Raw genomic sequence first — 21,259 nt, 5'->3', positions numbered from 1 at the left:
TTGTAAAGCACCCTTCAATAGAAGAACTTCACAAGTACTGTACAGTAATTAGCAACAGATATAAAATACAGAAGAGTAAAACACTATAAAGTAGAAATCAAGTCAAGTCAAGTCAAAGTTTATTTATAGACATTTAAAAACAACCTCAGTTGACCAAAGTGCTGTACAGTTATTAAAATAGAATAAATCATACACAAATAGGTATAAATAAAAACAATAAAAACAATAAAACAGTAAAAACAGTAAACTAAAATAGAATAAAATAGTAATAAAAACTCAATCCAAAACAGTGTTAGAGATAAAAAGACAAATAAAAGGGTAAAAAAGTAAAAAAAGAAAGCCTAGCTGGGACTGAATGCCAAGGAGAATAAATAGGTTTTTAATAATGTTTTAAAATCATTTAAAAAAAATAATAATAATGACACAAAGAAAGGTTTAAACAGGTGGGAGAGGAGTAGTGGGATTACTTTTGTGGCAATTTTTCTGTAAATATTTGGCATAATGCTCATTGTGTCTTTTAACTTCAAAATTCAATTACCCTTCCTCGGACCAATAGAGCAGTACTGCTGTACAGTTATTAAAATAGAATAAATCATACACAAATAGGTATAAATAAAAACAATGAAAACAATAAAACACTAAAAACAGTAAAAACAATCAAATAAAATAGAATAAAATAGTAATAAAAACTCAATCCAAAACAGTGTTAGAGATAAAAAGACAAATAAAAGGGTAAAAAAGTAAAAAGAAAGCCAAGGATTCTTGCCTAGCTGGGACTGAACGCCAAGGAGAATAAATAGGTTTTTTAATCCATCCATCCATCCATTTTCTTCCGCTTATCCGGGGCCGGGTCGCGTACAGTTATTAAAATAGAATAAATCATACACAAATAGGTATAAATAAAAACAATAAAAACAATGAAAACAATAAAACACTAAAAACAGTAAGAACAATAAAATAAAATAGAATAAAATAGTAATAAAAACTCAATCCAAAACAGTGTTAGAGATAAAAAGACAAATAAAAGGGTAAAAAAGTAAAAAGAAAGCCAAGGATTCTTGCCTAGCTGGGACTGAACGCCAAGGAGAATAAATAGGTTTTTAATAATGTTTTAAAATCATTTAAAAAAAATAATAATAATGACACAAAGAAAGGTTTAAACAGGTGGGAGAGGAGTAGTGAGATTACTTTTTCTGTAAATATTTGGCATAATGCTCATTGTGTCTTTTAACTTCAAAATTCAATTACCCTTCCTCGGACCAATAGAGCATCTCAAAAGACAAATTAGAAGTTGATTGGAAAAACATGCGAGCACTGAGCAGTTTGTAGACTTCTCTGTCTCCTCTGTGACTTGGTTTGGGAGTTCTGCTAGTTCCACACCACAGCTTCTCTTCCTCCGGAGCTTCAGCCTGCACTTCATTAGCCTTCTTCTATTCCCAGAACTCCTGTAGATGTGACTCCTCTTTTCCGGGATGGAGGAATGTTTCTCCCTCAGGTCCGACTGATGGAACGGGTTGAGGCCTGGGCAGGGGTCTGGGCCTGTTTGTTCAGGATGTGTTGAGAGGAAAGGAGGGGAGAAAGAGAGATGGTCGACCTCCCCCACCCCTCAATTCACCCCCCAAATCCCTGGATCCCATGGCTGAAAATCACTGCCAGCTGAGCTGACATGCTTATCCCAGCCTGCATCAGAACCAACGGGGCTCCTGGTGGATAAAGAGCCAGACAGAGCGACAGACACTGTTTAGCAGTTGTTGCTAGTGTTGTGGTATCATATTTCAAGGAGGTACAGTCACTATTAGGAAGGGGTCCTGCACTGTAAAAAATGTTTGTAGAAATTACAGTAAAACACTGTCAAATTATATCAGAAATAGGGCGTGAAATTAAAAATATAATATCACCGTAGTAGACACTTTTAATTACCGTAAATCAAAGAATAGCACAAAACTTTTACTTTTTTCTGTCATAAACTTTAGAAAACACAGTTTTGCTGTAAAAAAAATATGAGATTTTTCATTTAAAATGAATGGAGAAATAGCATAACGTCACAAGGACATAACTACCCTAAAAATAATAGCAGACTAAAGGACCTAAAATGACCAAATAAGTCACAAAACGACCAAAAAAAGAGACACAAAACGACCAAAAGAGACACAAAACCATCAAAAAAGACACAAAACGACCAAAAGAGACACAAAACTATCTAAAAAGACACAACATTACCCAAAAAAAGACAGAAAACGACCAAAAGAGACATGAAATTATCAAAAAAAGACACAAAATGGCCAAAACAATACATAAAATTATCAAATGAGACACAAAATTACAAAAAAGAGACACAATAGGGATAAAATGGCAAGTGATTTTTCAGTCTCAATGACAGATTTTGCTGATATTTACATTTAAATTTACAGCAGAAAACCCACTCACTGTATTTTCTACGGTAAAGTTCTGGCAACCACAGCTGCCGGTATTTTACCGTAAATTAAACAGAATATTTTTTACAGTGTGGGAGAAACATCATTGCTTCATTCTTCACCTCTCAGCACTGCTCAAACATTCTGGATGATAATATAAACAATAACATGACTTTTAGAGTTCTGTCTGGACCATGTGGAGTCATTTCTGGCCTTCTCTGGAATAACGTCATGCAACTTCCTGCTCTGCTGGAGTTCACTCCCTCTTTTTTCCTTCAACATCCATTACAGCTTAAAACATCAGTTCTCAAAATGCTGCTTTCTTCCCTTTCCCCGCCTTTTCCTCGCCATCAAGAACAACTGACCTCACTCTGTGGAGTATTTAGTGACCTCAGAGTATAAAAGAACTGCAGCACTTATTCCCGCTCTCTTTTCTCTGGAAGAAAATGAAGCAAAAAGAACAAAATAAAAGCAAAGATGCCGGCTCTGGCTCCCACTAGGGAGAGGCGAAGCCAGTAGTACAGCTGTAGTTTTGACTTTGAACCTGGATGTTTTTGGAAGTGACGGAGAAAGAGAGTAAACCCCAAATTAGCGCTGTTGGAGCTATGAAAAGCAGACTATAGTTTATTGTGTTTGCACTTGTATAGTGTTGACTCTATCATCCCATTATGTTGTCATACTACATCAATTGAAACTTATTTTGGTTCGCAAATAATTACGCAATTAGGCAAACCAATAGAAAGGCAATTACTGCCAACAATAGTGCGGCAGAAAACAATTAAATGAACAATTAAACTGACATTTTTATCAAAATTGCAATATGAAGTAGTGCAGTATCCAAATCTTAAAATACCATTCTGGATTACAGATTGTGGTGCTGCATAGATGACCCAGCTTACAAATCTTATTCTCCTGACTGAAGACAAATCTTTGTTTCGTACAGATCTGTTTGTAATTACTATATTTGCATTTTTTCCTATGCTGGGTCTGCTGTTTTTATAGTGCTGTGTCCAAAGGGTGGCACCCAGAAATGCCCCAAACACAGCAAAATAATAAGAAATGTGAAAATACAGGCAGAATGCAAAATCTCTGCCACACACTCATGTGGGTCATAAATGATTATTACTTTTCTATGACTCCAGTTTCAGTCAATTCTGCATACTGGTTTTATACCTTTTTAAAGTGAGATACAATGTTTTATGACATGCCCACACTGCAAAAAAAGAAAAGTTGGGTGAACTCAAAATTTCAAGGCAACAAACTTCGATAAAATTTTAAGTTGAACAATAAAACTAAATATTTTAAGTTTTGCTTTTGAGTTTGCTCAACTCTGAATTCAGATTTTTGTCAACCTTAACTGTAAGTTGCACTAACTTATAATTTTACATTGTAATAACTTTTAATCCTGTAACGCTGCTATGAAATGTCAGCTAATGTTGCGACCACAATTTTGAGTTAGCATTGATACGCTAATGGCTACTCTTGTAGCTGTAACAAGCTAGTTAGTTAGTAAGTTAGCCGCTAGCGTCAGTTAGCCACTAGCATCAGTTAGCCGCTAGCTTTCGCTAATGACCAAATTTCACCGCTTTCCTGCATTTCCCAACAAAGAAATAAGAGTTATCAGAACTATTGTCCCTTGTTGTGAACCCCAACTTAAAGATATAAGTAACAACAACTCACCAACTTGTTTTTGAGCAGACAACTGGCTTCCTTTGTTGTGCTAACTTACATTATTGCCCTAAATGTCAATAATTTATATTTCCAAGTTTTACCAACTTAAATCACTGTTTTAGGCCAAAAAACACAAGTTTCTTCACATAAATGTGAGTCCGACTGCACCTAAATCTTCTGTTCATCAGCGCTTTATCCAGATCGGTAATCAAGCCTCTAATGAAGACATAATGAAATCAAAAAAATTACCACCGGCTGTACTCTGGTGCTGTGACAGCTCGCAAGGTGTGACTTTTAACTCCAGGGATGGCTGCATCACAGTTTGCCACGACAGATGGTTGGGGGAGATTCATCCCAATGGCGATTATGCAATAAAGAAGGATTCTCTCTGTGCTGTGAGACATTTTATTTGAGTCCAGCAGTGTAAATGCCTCCTGTATTGGCCCTGTTGCTGTCTGCTGGTCCACATTTTAACATTATGTGTACCTATTGCCCCGAGGGAGTCAGCCAGCTTTAACTTACCATGAAGTTCTTCCATAGTGGCCTTGGCTGACCCTGGATGGGTCAGAAGGAAAGAAAGGGGGGCACAAGATGTGATGCACAAGAATTCACTAAGCTGAAGCATTTGGGGGAAGTGAATGCCTATGCTACTTAACCCTATAAAGCCTGAACCATGAAACAATTGCCAGAAAATTCAGTTTTTTTTTTAAACTGGAGTGTTTATTGAACCTGCTGACAAATTAAAAAAAATATATATATATATATGATTTTGCATGTATGAAGTCTAATTTGTATCATATTTGATACATCAGGTCTTTTTGTACAATTTGTTTCTCACAGTTTGTTTTTCTTGAACACATATAAAACCTAATATTTTTAACCAATTAAAACTTTGATTTTCATTTTAACATTTTTCTTAAACATACAAAATATTTTTTTTTCATATAATACAACATCAAACATCTGCTGATATGATTTTTTCATGCAGTAGAACCAGCAGATTGCCATCTAAAAATACACACCAAAAAAATAAATGATGTATTTCTTTGAATTGTTGGAGAGATTTCTCAATTTTACTCTAAATAAACCTAATTATGTCAGTTCAACCTTTACTTAGTTTACCTAAATAAGAAAAATGCTTTATGTTGCTATATTTAAGGCATAATGTATGAAATGCAAAAATTGACAAATTTTCAAATTAGTCATCATTAATACCTGATGATGTAGAGGTCTCAAAAACGGGTGAATCAAATATGATACATTTGGCTTTATAGGGTTAAAGGCATTATAATATTTGCTGCTTATTCTAACATTAATCAGTGGTAGTTTGGCAGCCTCTGCAGGACAACATATTCCACACTGTAGAAAAGCAGAAGTGCCTAGTTTTGCAAAAGAGGTTCTTCTCCAGAGCATTTCTATTGGTCTAAAAAAAAAGTGTCTGAAACCTTTTCAGAGAGGAGAAGTGACTCAGTTGTATGAGTTGTTGTGAGTTCAGTATTTACATTTACCTTATGTTATATTGCACTTTCACTGTTTGACAAGAATCAACAGGAAGAGAGGGTCAAATCAAATCGGTTCTGAATTACAAATTTACAAAATGATAAAGTATGCATTGTAGCAGACTGAGCTGCAGCTTTAAGTGATCATAGGTTATAGGGAACCATGACTGACCAGCTTTTGCAACATTTTGCTGGTGTGCTGTGCTGAGTGGGGCTGCAAATCAGTAAATCTGTATTTAGTTTAGATTAAAACTTGAATAATGTAGCCACACGGAAAGTGTTTACAAATACATCTGCTCCGTGAACTTTTGACCACATTTAGTTCCACGTTTTTTCCGCTCAGTGCTGGTTGATGTTTGCTGGCAGGCAGTTGTTGCTGTGTGTTGATTTCAGGCTGTCTAATGAAGGAAGTGGATTGTGTACACTGTATGGGTGTGTCCAGTCACAGTTCAAACACATTAGGCTGCCAGCGAACTGTGAATGCGCTGTACCGTGGAGGAGAAGAAATGTTAGTTAGTGTAATGTTACTTATTGAGCAGGTGGGGAACAAATACACCCACATCTCAGCTGTTTCTAAGGGACCGCTAAAGTTTGTATTTGCTCTGTCATTCTATTCTGAACTGGACTTTGTCACATGCATTGGAACTGTGTGCTGGCGCTACGGCAAACATGATGTAACTGCAGTTGGTCACTGATTGGCCCTTAAGGTGGAATAAACTTTGGTTTCCTGGAGGAGCCTCTGTACTCTGGACTTCATTTGACTGAAAGAATGGTGGACAAGATATGGAGGAAGAGCTGGCAGTTTATAGAGAATAGACGGTCTTTCCGCAATAAGCAGCAGTCCCCTTGTAGTACGGCAGAATGTAAGAGTGAGTGAGTAACCTGCTTGTTTTTTTTTTCTTCAAGTTATTTGTGTGAGAAGTAATCCCTGGAGGACGACGGGTGACTGGATGTGTTTAATATTTGGAGAGTGTTTACGTGGCATTTGTGTTTTTTGAATGTAAAACAGCAAATCCTGCGGCAGACTGTCAGATTAACAAGACTTATTATTATTACTCAGATAGGTACCAGTATTAGGCAGCTGAATGAATGTTGATTTAACTGTAAAGTCGTACAATCAGCACATTCCAGAAATGTACACACACTGCAGTTCACTTCTGTCACACCATACGTTTCTTTATATTGGATAACAGAGACACAGTACTAGAGTTTAAGATTTTTCTATTGAAGCGTAAAGCTATAAGTCCCTGAAGTTAAGCCATTTTTTTCTCTGACATTTAATAAGATGGATCAGAAATCCAGCCGCGATTAACCTGATAATACTTCTACCACACTCAAGAATGTAATGCGGATTTTGTAAAGGTAATGAGTTGAAGAAACTTATAGTTTGATTTCCTTTTTTTTTTTTTTTGGGTCTCCCGCTGTATATCAGTGACATGAATACAACTGAATGATGCCCAACTGCTACAGACATTTATATTTATTTATTTATTCATATTATGTATTTACTTTTTGCCTCCATACCCCTCTGGATGTAGATAGTTAAATTGTATGTCTTTGTTTTTTCTTTACTTATTCATATTATTAAAAAGGGAATGGACATAAACATTTGGAACAAGAAGCTATTGATACAAAACCTTTGGCTCTGTACAACTTTGATACTAACATTACATTACATTACATTACATGTCATTTAGCAGACGCTTTTGTCCAAAGCGACTTACAATAAGTGATGATAAGAAGAGATGAGAAGTTTTGTTTTGAAACAAAATTTTGAACTGAGCCATGTTGGTTTTGAAAAAGCTGACTCTTCAGAATGAAACAGATCACTTGCTGCAAAGAGTTGCATGATGGGAAATAAGCCTAATTAGCACAATGAGCTAATTCATTTCAAACTTGAAATTTTGCTCCTAGTTGACTTATATAAAGGTCTAAGAGACAGAGATCATGTTCGTGAAGTTCAGAAATTAATCTATTATCATGGCGCAGTCATGCAACCTTCTGCAACATCTCATTTGCATAATATACATAAATGATGTAGAAATTAGACAGAAATCAGGACATGGCTATATTTTCACTTTTTAGTCAACACAGAAAGGCCGGGAACGCTTTATATTAAGGTCTACAACAGCTGTACATCCATTTGTACTTTTCCTAATAAAAAGATAATAAAAAAATAAAAAAAGAATGTAATGCTCATTGTCTAATCTTGATGAACCATCTAAGCATCCCTTTGCTCTCTTGTTGCAGCGTGGAGGGGGATGGACGGCCCGGTGAGAGCGGCCCTTCCCTGGACGGTGGCGCCGGCTACGGCCAGGGCCCGGTGACTCACGGCTCAGCCATCAGCCCCGACCGGTTCGACAGCCCGCTCTACAGCCACGGCGTCCAGCCCGGGCCCCAGAGACCCCGTCGGCCCAAACTCCAGCACTCGCAGTCCATCCTCCGTAAGCAGGCGGAGGAGGAGGCCATCAAGCGGTCCCGCTCGCTCTCCGAGAGCTATGAGCTCTCTGCTGACCTCCAGGACAAACAGGTACTCCACAGTAGCCTCGCTGAATAGTTTGCTTCAGAGTTCATCAGAGTTTCTACATTATTGTAATTCAATTGGCTTTATTGGCATGACGTAACAATGTATATATTGCCAAAGCAAGCATCAGAAAAAAAGATAACAAGATAAGGAAAGCAATATTTACAATAAATTATTCTAATTCTGTTATTCGTTTTAAATGGAATGAAAAGAAAAACTAATAACAATAAAAGAAAGCAATAACGACGGGTGACTGGAAGTTTATTCCACCTTAAGGGCCAATCAGTGACCAGTATCGTAAAAGAGAATAAAGGTGTCATAAACAATTTGTCTTTAAAAATTATGAATTGTGTGGGGTTGTCACAATACTAAAATTTTCGACTCGATACCGATACTCAGGAAAATATTCGATACTCGATACCATTTTCGATACCACAAGGATAAAAACAAAGACCCCAAAATTTAACAGAAATATTTTTATTCAATTCAATTCAATTCAATTTGCTTTATTGGCATGACGTAACAATGTATATATTGCCAAAGCAAGCATCAGAAAAAAAGATAACAAGATAAGGAAAGCAATATTTACAATAGATTATTATAATTCTGTTATTCATTTTAAATGAAATGAAAAGAAAAACTAATAACAATAAAAGAAAGCAACCCTAACCCAAACCCTTATTAACAAGAAAAATGCAACATGTAAAAATGAACATAACCACAGGTTAAATATTTATAATAAAAACAGTTGTGCAAAAAGAAACTGCAACTATGATAACAGGCTTCAGGTCTGAGGTAGTGCAAAAAACAAATAAATACAATAAACAATAACAATTAGAACAATATTTTGAGGTTGTATGGTTTAGCTGCTTAATAACTTGTTGGATCGATACTTTTGAAAATGAGAATTGTATTCGGATAAAACATTTTAGTATCGATACTTTTTTGAGTATCGATACTTTTGACAACCTAGTGTGTGGGTTACGTAGCAGTAACCGAGTTATGAGATATTTCCTGCTAGATATAAGTTGTGTATCATTTTTTCCGTGCTTTTGCTTATACGTTTGGGTATCTGTTGTGCCAACCCAGTATAGAAAATATGGGATCCAACAAGCCTCTCGGGTTTAGCTCCCTTCCTATGTCACATGCAGGCTAGTTAGAATATATCGCCCCCCATCTATATATATATTTTATATATAATATTTTATATATATTTATAATATATTTTGAGAAATAAGTTTACGAGATTAAAGTGGCAAATCTACGAGAAAAAATGTGCAGATTTATGAGATTTAAAGTGGTGAATCTGCAAGAAAAAAGTTGCTTTTTTCCCCACTTTTTTCTCGTAAATCTGCAACTTTTTTCGCACAGATTTGCCACTTTAAATCTCTTAAATCTGCAACTTTTTTTTCTTGTAGATCTGCCACTTTAATCTAGTAAATTTGCAACTTTTTTCTTGAAATATTACCTGAAGTTACCAAATAAAGTTCTTCGCCCGATAAAGGGTTAAAAATGATGAATTGTGTGTGGAGTTATGAGATATTTCCTGCTAGATTTAAGTTGTTAAGGGGGCATATCATGTTTTCAGTGCATAAATGTTTGGGTATCTGTTGTGCCAACCCAGTATAGAAAGTATCGGATCCAACAAGCCTCTCGGGTTTAGCTCCCTTCCTATGTCACATGCAGGCTCGTTAGAATATATCGCCCCCCATCTGAGTATCTCACCCACGGTTTTAGCACATGAGAGATCTGGCTTCCTGACAGAAAACAGAAAGCTTCCGATGAGCAGACTGTTGTGGAGGAACGGGTTGAACACAAGACTGAGGTTTGCTTCCTGTGAGATACAAGAATACCTTTATTTTCTACTTCAGTTTGTATTTTCAGTTTTAAGTAGCAGTTTATTTAGGTTTAAGAAGAAATCATGGTTTTGGTTAAATTAGGCCCTTAAACCAGTAGTTCTCAACCTTTTTGAGTCGCGACCCCCAATTTAACATGCATGTTGTCTGCGACCCCCGCTCACTGAACAGAATCTCACACGCACAGTTCAGATCACCCAAAAAAGAAACAAAATGACCAAAAAGAGTAAACAAATGACCAAAAAAGACACAAAATGACCAGAAAAGACACAACATGACCAAAAAAAGACACAAAATGAACAAAAAAGGACACAAAATGACCAAAAAGGAAACAAAATGACCAAAAAAGACACAAAATGACAAAAAAAGACACAAAATGACCAAAAAAAGGACACAAAATGACCAAAAAAAGACACAAAAATGACCAAAAAAAGACACAAATTGAGCAAAAAGGAAATAAATTGAGCAAAAAAGACACAAAATGACCAAAAAGGAAACAAATTGACCAAAAAAGACACAAATTGATCAAAAAGGAAACAAAATGACCAAAAAAGACACAAATTGACCACAAAATGACAAAAACAAGACACAAAATGACTAAAAAGAACACAAAATTACCAAAAAAAGACGAAAACACATGAACACTTTAACACAGTGGAGACAGAGCTGACTTCCAAAATGATTTGGCGACCCCCAGAAATCATCTCGCGACCCCAATTGGGGTCCCGACCCCAAGGTTGAGAACAGCTGCCTTAAACAATATCAACCATATTTTGGGTATATTTACGCAGCCAGTATGAGAGAAATAATAAATGTTTTGAATATTAAATCAAGTTAACATGTTCTAGTATGAACCTGAAGATAACCTTTCAATTTTTTTTACAAACCCTCTGAAAACTATTTGATTAGTGGCATCCAGAAGTGAATAAATATCTACAGCATGGCTGCCAAAATTAATTTACTTTTCTCTTTTCTCTAGGTGGAGATGCTGGAGCGTAAATATGGTGGACGATTCATAACTCGGCATGCGGCCCGCACCATCCAAACAGCCTTCCGCCAGTATCAGATGAACAAGAACTTTGAACGTCTCAGGAGCTCCATGTCTGAGAACCGCATGTCCAGGCGCATCGTTCTCTCCAACATGAGGATGCAGCTCTCATTTGAGGGCCCTGAAAAAGTGCACAGCTCCTACTTCGAAGGGAGGCAGGTGTCCATGACGGAGGACGGCACCCCGCTGTCCATGGTGCAGTCTGAGTGTGGAGACATAGAGGTCCACCAGCAGGCCAACATGGCGTCCCACCCGGCCCAGCAGGGGGACCTGACGGATGCCATCACGGAGCTGGAGGACGCCTTTTCCAGGCAGGTGAAATCTCTGGCGGAGTCGATAGACGATGCACTGAACTGTCGCAGCCTTCAAGGGGACGAGGGTCCGGACCCCGAGGCCATGGGCTGCTCTAAGGTGGAGAGGGAGGTGCCCTATCAGGTGAAGTCCCACCGCAGGGCAGCTGGACGAATGCACGATGAAACGCTGGCCTCCTATAGCGACGTGACTCTTTTCATCGATGAGGAGGACATGTCCCCGTCTATCGCTCTGTCGAGGTCGGGGGACCAGCCCTCCAGCACGGAGTCAGACCTGCGGTTGCGCTCAGTCAATTCCTCCCAGGACTACTGGCCTATCGACCCTAAAGACGAGGGTCGTGACACAGACACGAGCTGCCGCAGCACTCCGTCTCTAGAGTGCCAAGAGCAGCGTCTCAGAATGGACCACCTTCCTTTGTTGACCATAGAACCTCCTAGCGACAGCTCGGCGGAGCTCAGCGACCGCTCCGAGCGCAGCTCCGTCAAACGGCCGCCCGTGTACGAACCGCACGGCCACATCGTAACGTCGTCCCAGGCGAGCCCCAAACACATTTCCCACGGCCCGCCGCCACGAGCTTCCTCCCGTGACGACGACGCGCCGCTGCGCCACCGCCACCGCCAGCTGGAGAGCCACTTGGCCATCAACGGCTCGGCGAACAGACAGAGCAAGTCCGAATCCGACTTCTCCGACGGGGACAACGACAGCATCAACAGCACATCCAACTCTAACGACACCATCAACTGCAGCTCCGAGTCGTCGTCGAGAGACAGCCTACGGGAGCAGACGCTCAGCAAGCAGACCTACCACAAAGAGACGCGCAACAGCTGGGACTCGCCCATCTTCAGTAATGACGTTATTCGCAAGAGATACTACCGCATCGGCCTGAACCTCTTCAACAAGTAGGTACTCCGCTCTGCAGGAGCAGGTGCTTGACCAGTGTTTGCATTGATTATTGGCCTATGATAAATAGAGGTGATGTAGGAAAAGCCTAGAATCCTTCTCTCACTGTGTGTCATATATTGAAGTTTATTTTCGTAGGATAAGCCCCTTTGTAGCGGTTAGACAGTGCCGGGGTGCCAGTCAGAGCTAATCTGACAATTTTCTTTGTATTTTTTGAGTTGTCAACCTTACACAGGACCCTACTAACAACCAGACTTAAGCCACCTTTGTCAAAGTCGACCCCTTAATCACAAAACACACACACACAAGATATTGCAATTCAACACAGTGTATTATACAATTCAATGCCCAAAATACAACCCATACTTGACACAGCCCAAAACACCAAAATTAGTCTCTTCCTTCCAAACAAAAAATAGTCCTTTTCAGGTACCCAATAAACAAAAGAGTCAGTTTTTGAAAATAAAAGTTGGTCACACAAAACTCAAACTAAGTGGCGCCTCGAGTTGTCACAACTCGTTTACGAGGGGGTCCTACACACAAAACATCAAGACATAACACAACTCAGCACAATACAATGAAAGGAAACAATACAATACAATACAATACAATACAATACAATACAGACAATAAAATAAAATAGAAAAACAGACAAGACAGACATATACAAAATCACTAAAAATACTGAAATTGCAACCAGAGTTTGAACAAATATTAGATGAGTTGTCCTCAGAACTTTAATTATCTGTATTAATATCAAATACAAAGATCGTTTGAAAGATATTTGCAGCTAAGAAGAAATTAAGTAGGCATTTTAGTTTGTCTGTAGTTGTACATGACTGCAGTATACAACATTTCTTTGAGATTCTTTGTTCATATTTAAGAAACAGGCATTAAAACAAATTTCTAGTTGGTTAGAGCAGTAGTTCTCAACCTTTTTGAGTCGTGACCCCCAATTTAACATGCATGTTGTCCATGACCCCCGCTCACTGAACACAATCTCACACGCACAGTTCAGATCACCCAAAAAAAGAAACAAAATGACCAAAAAAAGGAAACAAAATGACCAGAAAAGACACAAAATGACCAGAAAAGACACAAAATTACCAAAAAAGACGCAAAATTACCAAAAAAAAGACACAAAATTACCCAAAAAAAGACACAAAATGACCTAAAAAAGAAACAAAATGACAAAAAAGACACAAAATGACAAAAAAGACACAAAATGACCCAAAAAAGGAAACAGAATGACCAAAAAAGACACAAATTGACCACAAAATTATCAAAAAAAAACACAAAATGACTAAAAAAAGGCAAAAAATTATCCAAAAAAGACACAAAATGACTAAAAAAGACACAAAATGACAAAATAACACACAAAATGACCAAAAAAAGACATTAAGTGACCAAAAAGACTAAAACACATTAACACATGAACACTTTAACACAGTGGGGACAGAGCTGACTTCCAAAATGATTTGGCGACCCCCAGAAATCATCTCACGACCCCAATTGGGGTCCCGACCCCAAGGTTGAGAATAGCTGGGTTAGAGAACTAAACATGCCTCAAGAATTCCTTAATATAAGTTGTAGAAGATACCTCAAGACATTTCCTCATTTTTTGTCTTATTTTTTACGATTTAACAGATTTGTTTTGACATTATTTTAATTTACCTGCATCTTAATGTTTATTTAATTTATCAGGAAACCAGAAAAGGGCATCCAGTACCTGACTGAAAGAGGATTCATCCCTGACACACCAGTCGGCGTGGCTCACTTCCTCCTGCAGAGGAAGGGGCTGAGCAGGCAGATGATTGGAGAATTTCTCGGCAATCGACAGAAACAGTTCAACAGAGACGTCTTGGAGTAAGTCTGATTTTTATTCTCATGCCATCTTCCTTAAACCAAAGTATAATTGGATAAAAAGTCAGTGGAGAACAGCTCAAAATGTGTGTAAATACACTGAGAGCATAAAAATTACTCCAGAAATCTCTTGAAACATCCTCTTTTATAAACACTCAGTTTGGTCAATTTAAAGGAAACTAGAGCTGAAACTGCTAATATAGTAGTCAAACAGCAACACTTTTATGAATGAACTTTAACAGTTGTTTCATCAAGTAAAGTAATGGATGGATCAACATGGTCTCACAGAAATCCGTGAAATAGCCACGGATTTTCTTAACTCAAAATCTGTGGAATAGCCACGGAATCACTCAAATTTCCGTGAAATTGACACGGATTTCGCTACAATGCAAGTTAATGACAGTCATATCCCAAACTGGTATTTTTTCCTATTGGTTTGTGTCCAAGTCACGTGACTTTCAAGGTCCCGGCGGTCGGAACGAAAAACATGGTGGACAGTTCTCTCATTTTTAGTGAAAAAAATCAATATTTTGACTTAGTTTCTGCATAAAAATGGAATTTCATCACATTTCTAGCGAGAAATATATGTTTTATTTTCTAAATATTCACTCAGTGAATGTACATAATCACTTTGTGGCCAAGATCTCGCCAGAAAAAGACGATCCGCTGTGTTTTATTTTGAAATCTGTTTTATTTTGTAATCTACCGGATGTGCTGTGCGATCTCATTGAATCGCGCTTCACTGTAAATGGCCCGGACTCTGCTCTCCTGTTTTAGTTAAAATATCTTCATTAAACAAACATTGTTGTCTTTTTTTAGCATATATAATATACATACAGTATAATTATTTCTTAGACAGTGTGTGATATTTGATATATTGGGTAGAAATAGGTTTTCACAACCCTAATACGGAAGAACTACAAAACGAGAGGTCTAGGGAGTAGAATAGGAATTGAAGCTAACTTAGCCTTGTTAGATATAAAACAATTGGTGATGATGTGATTCATTGTTTGGTGTCCCCTGCAAGGTTATAATAGTTTTGGATTTTTCATTAGTTTTAGTTTTAATTTTGTTATGAATTTTTATTTTCAAATTCAGTTAGTTTTAGTTAGTTTTTAGAGTCAGTTTGCTAGTTTTAGTTTAGTTTTTATTTTTTGAAAATGCTTAGTTTTAGTTTAGTTTTTATTAGTTTTAGTGTTAGTTTTAGTTTTTTTGTAATGGGCTGTACGTTGGGTGCGAGATTCAAAGAGGTCATAATACATTTTGCGTTTATTTCCTTTTATTATCCATCTCAGCCCCAATAAGGTTATTAATTCTTACAGTTCTGGGTGTTTTGAATTTTGGTTCTAGTGTAAACATCCCAGTCTCAGTAAACATATTCACCATGTGTTGCATGTTCAAATAGAAACACTGAATTATGAATGAAAAAAGTTGACAAAAACGAAAACTAAAGACATTTTCACTATAATTTTAGTTAGTTTTAGTTAGTTTTGTAACCACACAATACAGTTTCAGTTAGTTATCGTTTTTTATTTTTATTTCAGTTAACGAAAATGTTTTTTCAATTCTAGTTTTCGTTATTTCGTTAGTTTTCGTTAACTATAATCACCTTGGTCCCCTGTGAATCAGCTGTGTGGTGGATGAGATGGACTTCCAGGGCATGGAGCTGGACGAAGCTCTCAGGAAATTTCAGAACCACATCCGTGTTCAGGGCGAGGCCCAGAAAGTGGAGCGGCTCATCGAAGCCTTCAGGTTAGTTCACACACTGGAACACGTATCCTTTAACCCTCCTGTTATGTTCATTTTTTCAGGAACAGCAACAACCCGGGCCATGTTTAACTCTCCAGAAGTGTCAGAAACGAAATAATCCCAATAAACATTGTTTATATTTCATTGATAACTCCATTAATAACCCTTTCAATCAATATTTAGTGCAATAGTGTTCTTTTCCTCTCCCAGATGATGGTTCAATGAGGATAATTCTCATTTTTCCAAAAAAAAATGCATGTTAAACTTAAAACTAAACTAAACTAAACTAAATATATATATATATATATATACACTACTGGTCAAAAGTTTTATAACACACCAACTTTTCCAGAATTTAATTGAAAATTATGCAGTTTAATGTCTCAGTGTACTCTGAAATTAATGCACATTTGCGACATTAAATTTAAAATTCTTTATTGAGCATGATAGTGTTTTGAAAGTAAAAAAAAGATTCAAAATCACATTTTATGTTGGACTAAAGGACTAAAAAAGACACAAAATGACATGAAAAGAATTCAAAAATGGACAAAATAGCCCAAGACTCCATAGAGTTAAGTTGTTAACCCATTTCTTGTTCCCTGAAAAAGGCCTACTTGTATAATTCTGAAATGTACGTTATATTTTACCTTTTTTTATTTACCTCTGGCAGTTCACCACTTACCTTTGGACCCTTTCAAGCTGTTCATTTGACTTGAACTGCTTGATTTTCAATAAAAAACTGGAAAAATTGGGGTGTTCTAAAACTTTTAACCGGTAGTGTATGTATATTACATTTTTTCTTTTAATGAAAAAATACTATTAACTATTTATTTTTTTAGATTTTTAAACTTTGAAATGCGTCAGTTTGACTTGCAACATAACAGGAGGGTTAAACGTAGTGAAAATTGACCAATAATTGCACAGTAAAACAGCAGAAAACAATCAATCCTGAGCCAAAGATGATCACAATGAATGATTGTGTTTTAGGAACACACTGATGCTGTGTTAATCCTTACACAGCCATAAAAACACTGCATGTTATCACGCTTTGTGATTGTAACACTAGAAGCACTTTTTTCAGACTTGTATTGATTTTTTTAAAAGTCATTTCTGCTTGGTTTCCACACAGCTGTATTGTCTAGGTGATTATCGGTACAGAAGGAGAACAAACGCTGGGTTCTACTTCTGTTTTCTTCTTGAAATGTTGAAAATGTTTCCTCACTTTGAGCAGGACCGTGTATGTGTTGTAATGTGAGCGTGGTTAGAAGTTCAGAGGGGTGATTTTGCTCTCCTGTCTCCAGCCAGCGCTACTGCATCTGTAACCCCACAGTGGTGCGGCAGTTCAGGAACCCGGACACCATCTTCATCTTGGCGTTCGCCATCATCCTCCTCAACACCGACATGTACAGCCCCAACGTCAAACCTGAGAGGAAGATGAAGCTGGAGGACTTTATCAAGAATTTAAGAGGTATCACAATCTGTGAACAAAATCAAATCAAATCAAATCAAATCAAATAGTCTTTATTGTCATTATATAGTTCACTATACAACGAAATTGAATTATTAGTTATGACAATCATAACACAAGACAACATGAGTAAAAACATTTAAAAAATACCGAGCTAAACAAGGACAAAAACGGACAAAAAAGGACATGTGATGTAATAAATAAGTATAAAAATAAATAAATGGCTACTTAAAATGCTATAATTTATACATGAGGTAAATTGAGTGTTTTGCACATATCAATTGTATTGCACATGTCCGTTTTATTGCACCTTTTAATTAATTTATCCTGTGTGGGTGTTGAGAGTTCTGACAAAATATATTTGTTGCTATTGCAAAATTGCTGCGTGCATAATACACCCACAGTACTTTTATGTCCTTGCAATATGAATAGAAGATAGAAGAAGATCAAAATAAAATCCTTTCCAGATTCAGTGTTCTGACACAGTAGATTTGAATATACTACAACTACTATTATTATTAGACTGGCATTATTATTATTATTATTATTATTTTATTTTATTATTATTATTATTATTATTATTATATATTACATACTGTACTATTATTATATACTGTCTAGTCGCTATAGCAACTGTCTTGCCACTGTACCTTACCTACCAACTGATCTTCTTTTTATCTTCGTAAGTGTCCTTGTTCTATTCTATTCTGTGTTATTACTGCTATATAGCAGTAATAAGTAGTAAATACTCCAATCACTATATAACTTTTCCATTTATTTTAAACACAACTGTAAATGACCTTTAGCAAGGTTCCTATTGATGTTTTTGTATTATATAGCTTTTTTCCCCATTTTTGTAAATGTTTTTGTTTTACAATGTTTTGATGCTTTTATTTTGAAAAGGTGCCGTCCAGTGTGAAACGGGTGCTTTAATTTTGAAAGGTAGAGACAGGAAATAACAGGTGCAACAGTTAAATGAAAAAAGAACGACATAACGAGTAATAACGAGTGCTTCGTAATTCATATAAAGTTTATATAAAGTATCTAAAATGCTTCTATAGTGGCTGACTGACAGGACACAAGGTTTGTTAAAGTTTATTTTATTCTGTCATATATATCAGTGGCTATATTTGTTGTCTTAACTACAGTAAAAGTGCTTGTTTGCTGAAGTGCAACTCAGATATACATAAATCGCCTTCAAAATAAAAGCACTGCGGTTGTATTGATTTCTAATTTCTGGGTGACCTCACGTGGGCCGCACAAGGACAGCCAACGGGCCGGATGTGGCCCGCGGGCCGCCTAATAACCACGTCTGACCTAGACCTTGGTGTATTATCTTGTAACTCTGCTCTTACCTGTGTGCCAGGTGTGGATGATGGAGAGGATATTCCTCGGGAGACTCTGGTCGGCATCTACGAAAGGATCCGTAAGCGAGAGCTCAAGACCAATGAAGACCACGTCTCACAGGTGCAGAAGGTGGAGAAGCTCATTGTGGGAAAGAAACCAGTGAGTACTGTTTATTATCTACTGCAGCTGTTCTCAACCTTGGGGTCGGGACCCCAATTGGGGTCGCGAGATGATTTCTGGGGGTCGCCAAATCATTTTAGAAGTCAGCTCTGTCTTTTTTTGGTCATTTTGTGTTGTTGTTTTTTGTCGTTTTGTGTCTTTTTTGGTCATTTTGTGTCTTTTTTTGGTCATTTTGTGTTGTTGTTTTTAGTCGTTTTGTGTCTTTTTTGGTCATTTTGTGTCTTTTTTTAGTCATTTTGTGTCTTTTTTTGGCAATTTTGTGTCTTTTTTGGTAATTTTGTGTCTTTTTTTGGTCATTTTGTGTCTTTTTTTAGTAATTTTGTGTCTTTTTTTGGTCATTTTGTGTCTTTTTTGGTCATTTTGGTCCCTTTTTTGGTCATTTTGTGTCTTTTTTTGTCATTTTGTGTCTTTTTTGGACATTTTGTTTCTTTTTTGGGTGATCTGAACTGTGCCTGTGAGATTCTGTTCAGTGAGCGGGGGTCGCGGACAACATGCATGTTATATTGGGGGTCGCGACTCAAAAAAGTTGAGAACTACTGATCTACTGTACTAAGTTCAATAAAATACATTATCATTTCCATTGTAGGACATCATTCTCTGAAGTGTCTATAAGATATTCACAGTGTTGCTTATTCTGTAATCAGTATTTAGAGACCCTTATCTGACTAGAATGACTTTTTACAAATAAAAATACCACTTTTCTCACCATTTACTGAGTTTAAAATCAATGGAAGGAACAAAGACATTTAGAAAATCTTGGTAACACTTTACAATAACCAACTAAATAATGTTTATAGATGGTTTATAAACCAATTATTAACCATTTACAAAGTGCTATTTAATCGATATATTGTTTTCAACCAATTTCTTAAAGGTAAATTAATCATTTCAATATAATTTACATACTTAATATGGTGTTAAAAATGTTATAATGAGTGCAACTAAAACTATTAATAAACTATTAATTATAATCTAATTGTTTGTTAATGGTAAAGTAACTATAAACTTGCATTAATATACCATCTTTTTTGCCATTTATAATATATATAAGTAATGATTTAGTTAGTTAAACATTAATAAATTATCTATTTACCATTCTAAATGGCCTATATGGTCATGGTTATGGTTCATAAATGACAATTAAACAATAATAAACTATCTGTTTACCATTTATAAATGATGGTTATTGTAAAGTGTTACCAAAATCTTTTGTACCTTAAGGCAGCTATTCTCAACCTTGGGGTCGGGACCCCAATTGGGGTCGCGAGATGATTTCTGGGGGTCGCCAAATCATTTTGGAAGTCAGCTCTGTCTTCACTGTGTTAAAGTGTTCATGTGTTCATGTGTTTTAGTCTTTTTTGGTCATTTAATGTCTTTTTTTTTTGCCATTTTGTGTCTTTTTTTGTCATTTTGTGTCTTTTTTTGGTCATTTTGTGTTTTATTTGGTCATTTTGTGTCTTTTTTGGTCATTTTATGTCTTTTTTGGGTCATTTTGTGTCTTTTTTTGGTCATTTTGTGTTTATTTTTTGTTCATTTTGTGTCTTTTTGGTCATTTTGTGTCTTTTTTGGGTCATTTTGTGTCTTTTTGGTCATTTTGTGTCTTTTTTGGTCATTTTATGTCTTTTTTGAGTCATTTTGTGTCTTTTTTGGTCATTTTGTGTCATTTTTTGGTCATTTTGTGTCTTTTTTTGGTCATTTTGTGTCTTTTTTTTGGTCATTTTGTGTCGTCTTTGGGGTGATCTGAACTGTGCGTGTGAGATTGTGTTCAGTGAGCGGGGGTCACGGACAACATGCATGTTAAATTGGGGGTCGCGACTCAAAAAGGTTGAGAACTACTGCCTTAAGGTATTGATGTGTGTAAAGGGGGGCACATGCCTGGGCTGAGACCTTCACGCTGGTGATTTTAACACACCCGAAGCCCTTGAAAGATGTCGCCCAGTGCTGCAGTCGGATGAAAAATGAGTGCTTCCAGCTGCTGTAGCACATGGTAGTTCTTACTAAGTCGCAGAGGGAGAGGTGGTTGAATCCAGCAGTTAATTTGGCTGCATAAATTGCAGTAATCTGTTAATTATTAATTATTAGTCAGTTAATTCTGTGTATGAATACTGAACCAGAGCAAATATCAAATGTAGTTCTGACTGTGCTGCAGCCCCTCAGGAGCAGGGCAGCAGGATATCTGCATTGTCCTGCAGGCAATGATATCTCTTTCATGTGTGAAGGTTAAAAGTGTGATTAACCTATGCAGCCTCAGGGACATAGAGGACTTTGTTTCAGTTGCTTTCCAGTGGGATGGAATCTCTCCTGCTCTGCCAGTAATAATTTAATGTATTGAAAAAGGATCCCTCGTCGCCATTTAGCTGCAGAATTAAAAGCTCGGGAGGACACTCTGTAAAACACTTTAAAATAAAAACCAAAGCCAAATTCCTCT

General features: G+C 36.8%; 1 protein-coding gene across 4 annotated transcripts in view; it reads left to right on the top strand.

The window, feature by feature from the left end:
• The window catches only part of LOC131972114 (IQ motif and SEC7 domain-containing protein 1-like), a 139,900-nt gene that overhangs the window by 103,805 nt on the left and 14,836 nt on the right, over positions 1–21,259 (top strand). For 3 of the 4 annotated variants that reach the window (XM_059333878.1, XM_059333880.1, XM_059333881.1), the window contains 6 exons: positions 7,835–8,114; positions 10,944–12,223; positions 13,929–14,090; positions 15,717–15,839; positions 17,138–17,304; positions 18,671–18,810. In XM_059333878.1, the coding sequence (XP_059189861.1) occupies positions 7,835–8,114; positions 10,944–12,223; positions 13,929–14,090; positions 15,717–15,839; positions 17,138–17,304; positions 18,671–18,810 (2,152 nt within the window). Of the gene's footprint in view, positions 1–5,160; positions 6,458–7,834; positions 8,115–10,943; positions 12,224–13,928; positions 14,091–15,716; positions 15,840–17,137; positions 17,305–18,670; positions 18,811–21,259 lie in introns of those variants that run through there. The other variant, XM_059333879.1, reaches the window with a different exon arrangement.

The sequence above is a fragment of the Centropristis striata genome, chromosome 5, assembly GCF_030273125.1.
Source record: "Centropristis striata isolate RG_2023a ecotype Rhode Island chromosome 5, C.striata_1.0, whole genome shotgun sequence".
NCBI classification, from domain to species: domain Eukaryota; kingdom Metazoa; phylum Chordata; class Actinopteri; order Perciformes; family Serranidae; genus Centropristis; species Centropristis striata.
Note: the sequence above shows the minus strand (reverse complement) of the source record. Positions and strands in the feature narration are given on the sequence as shown.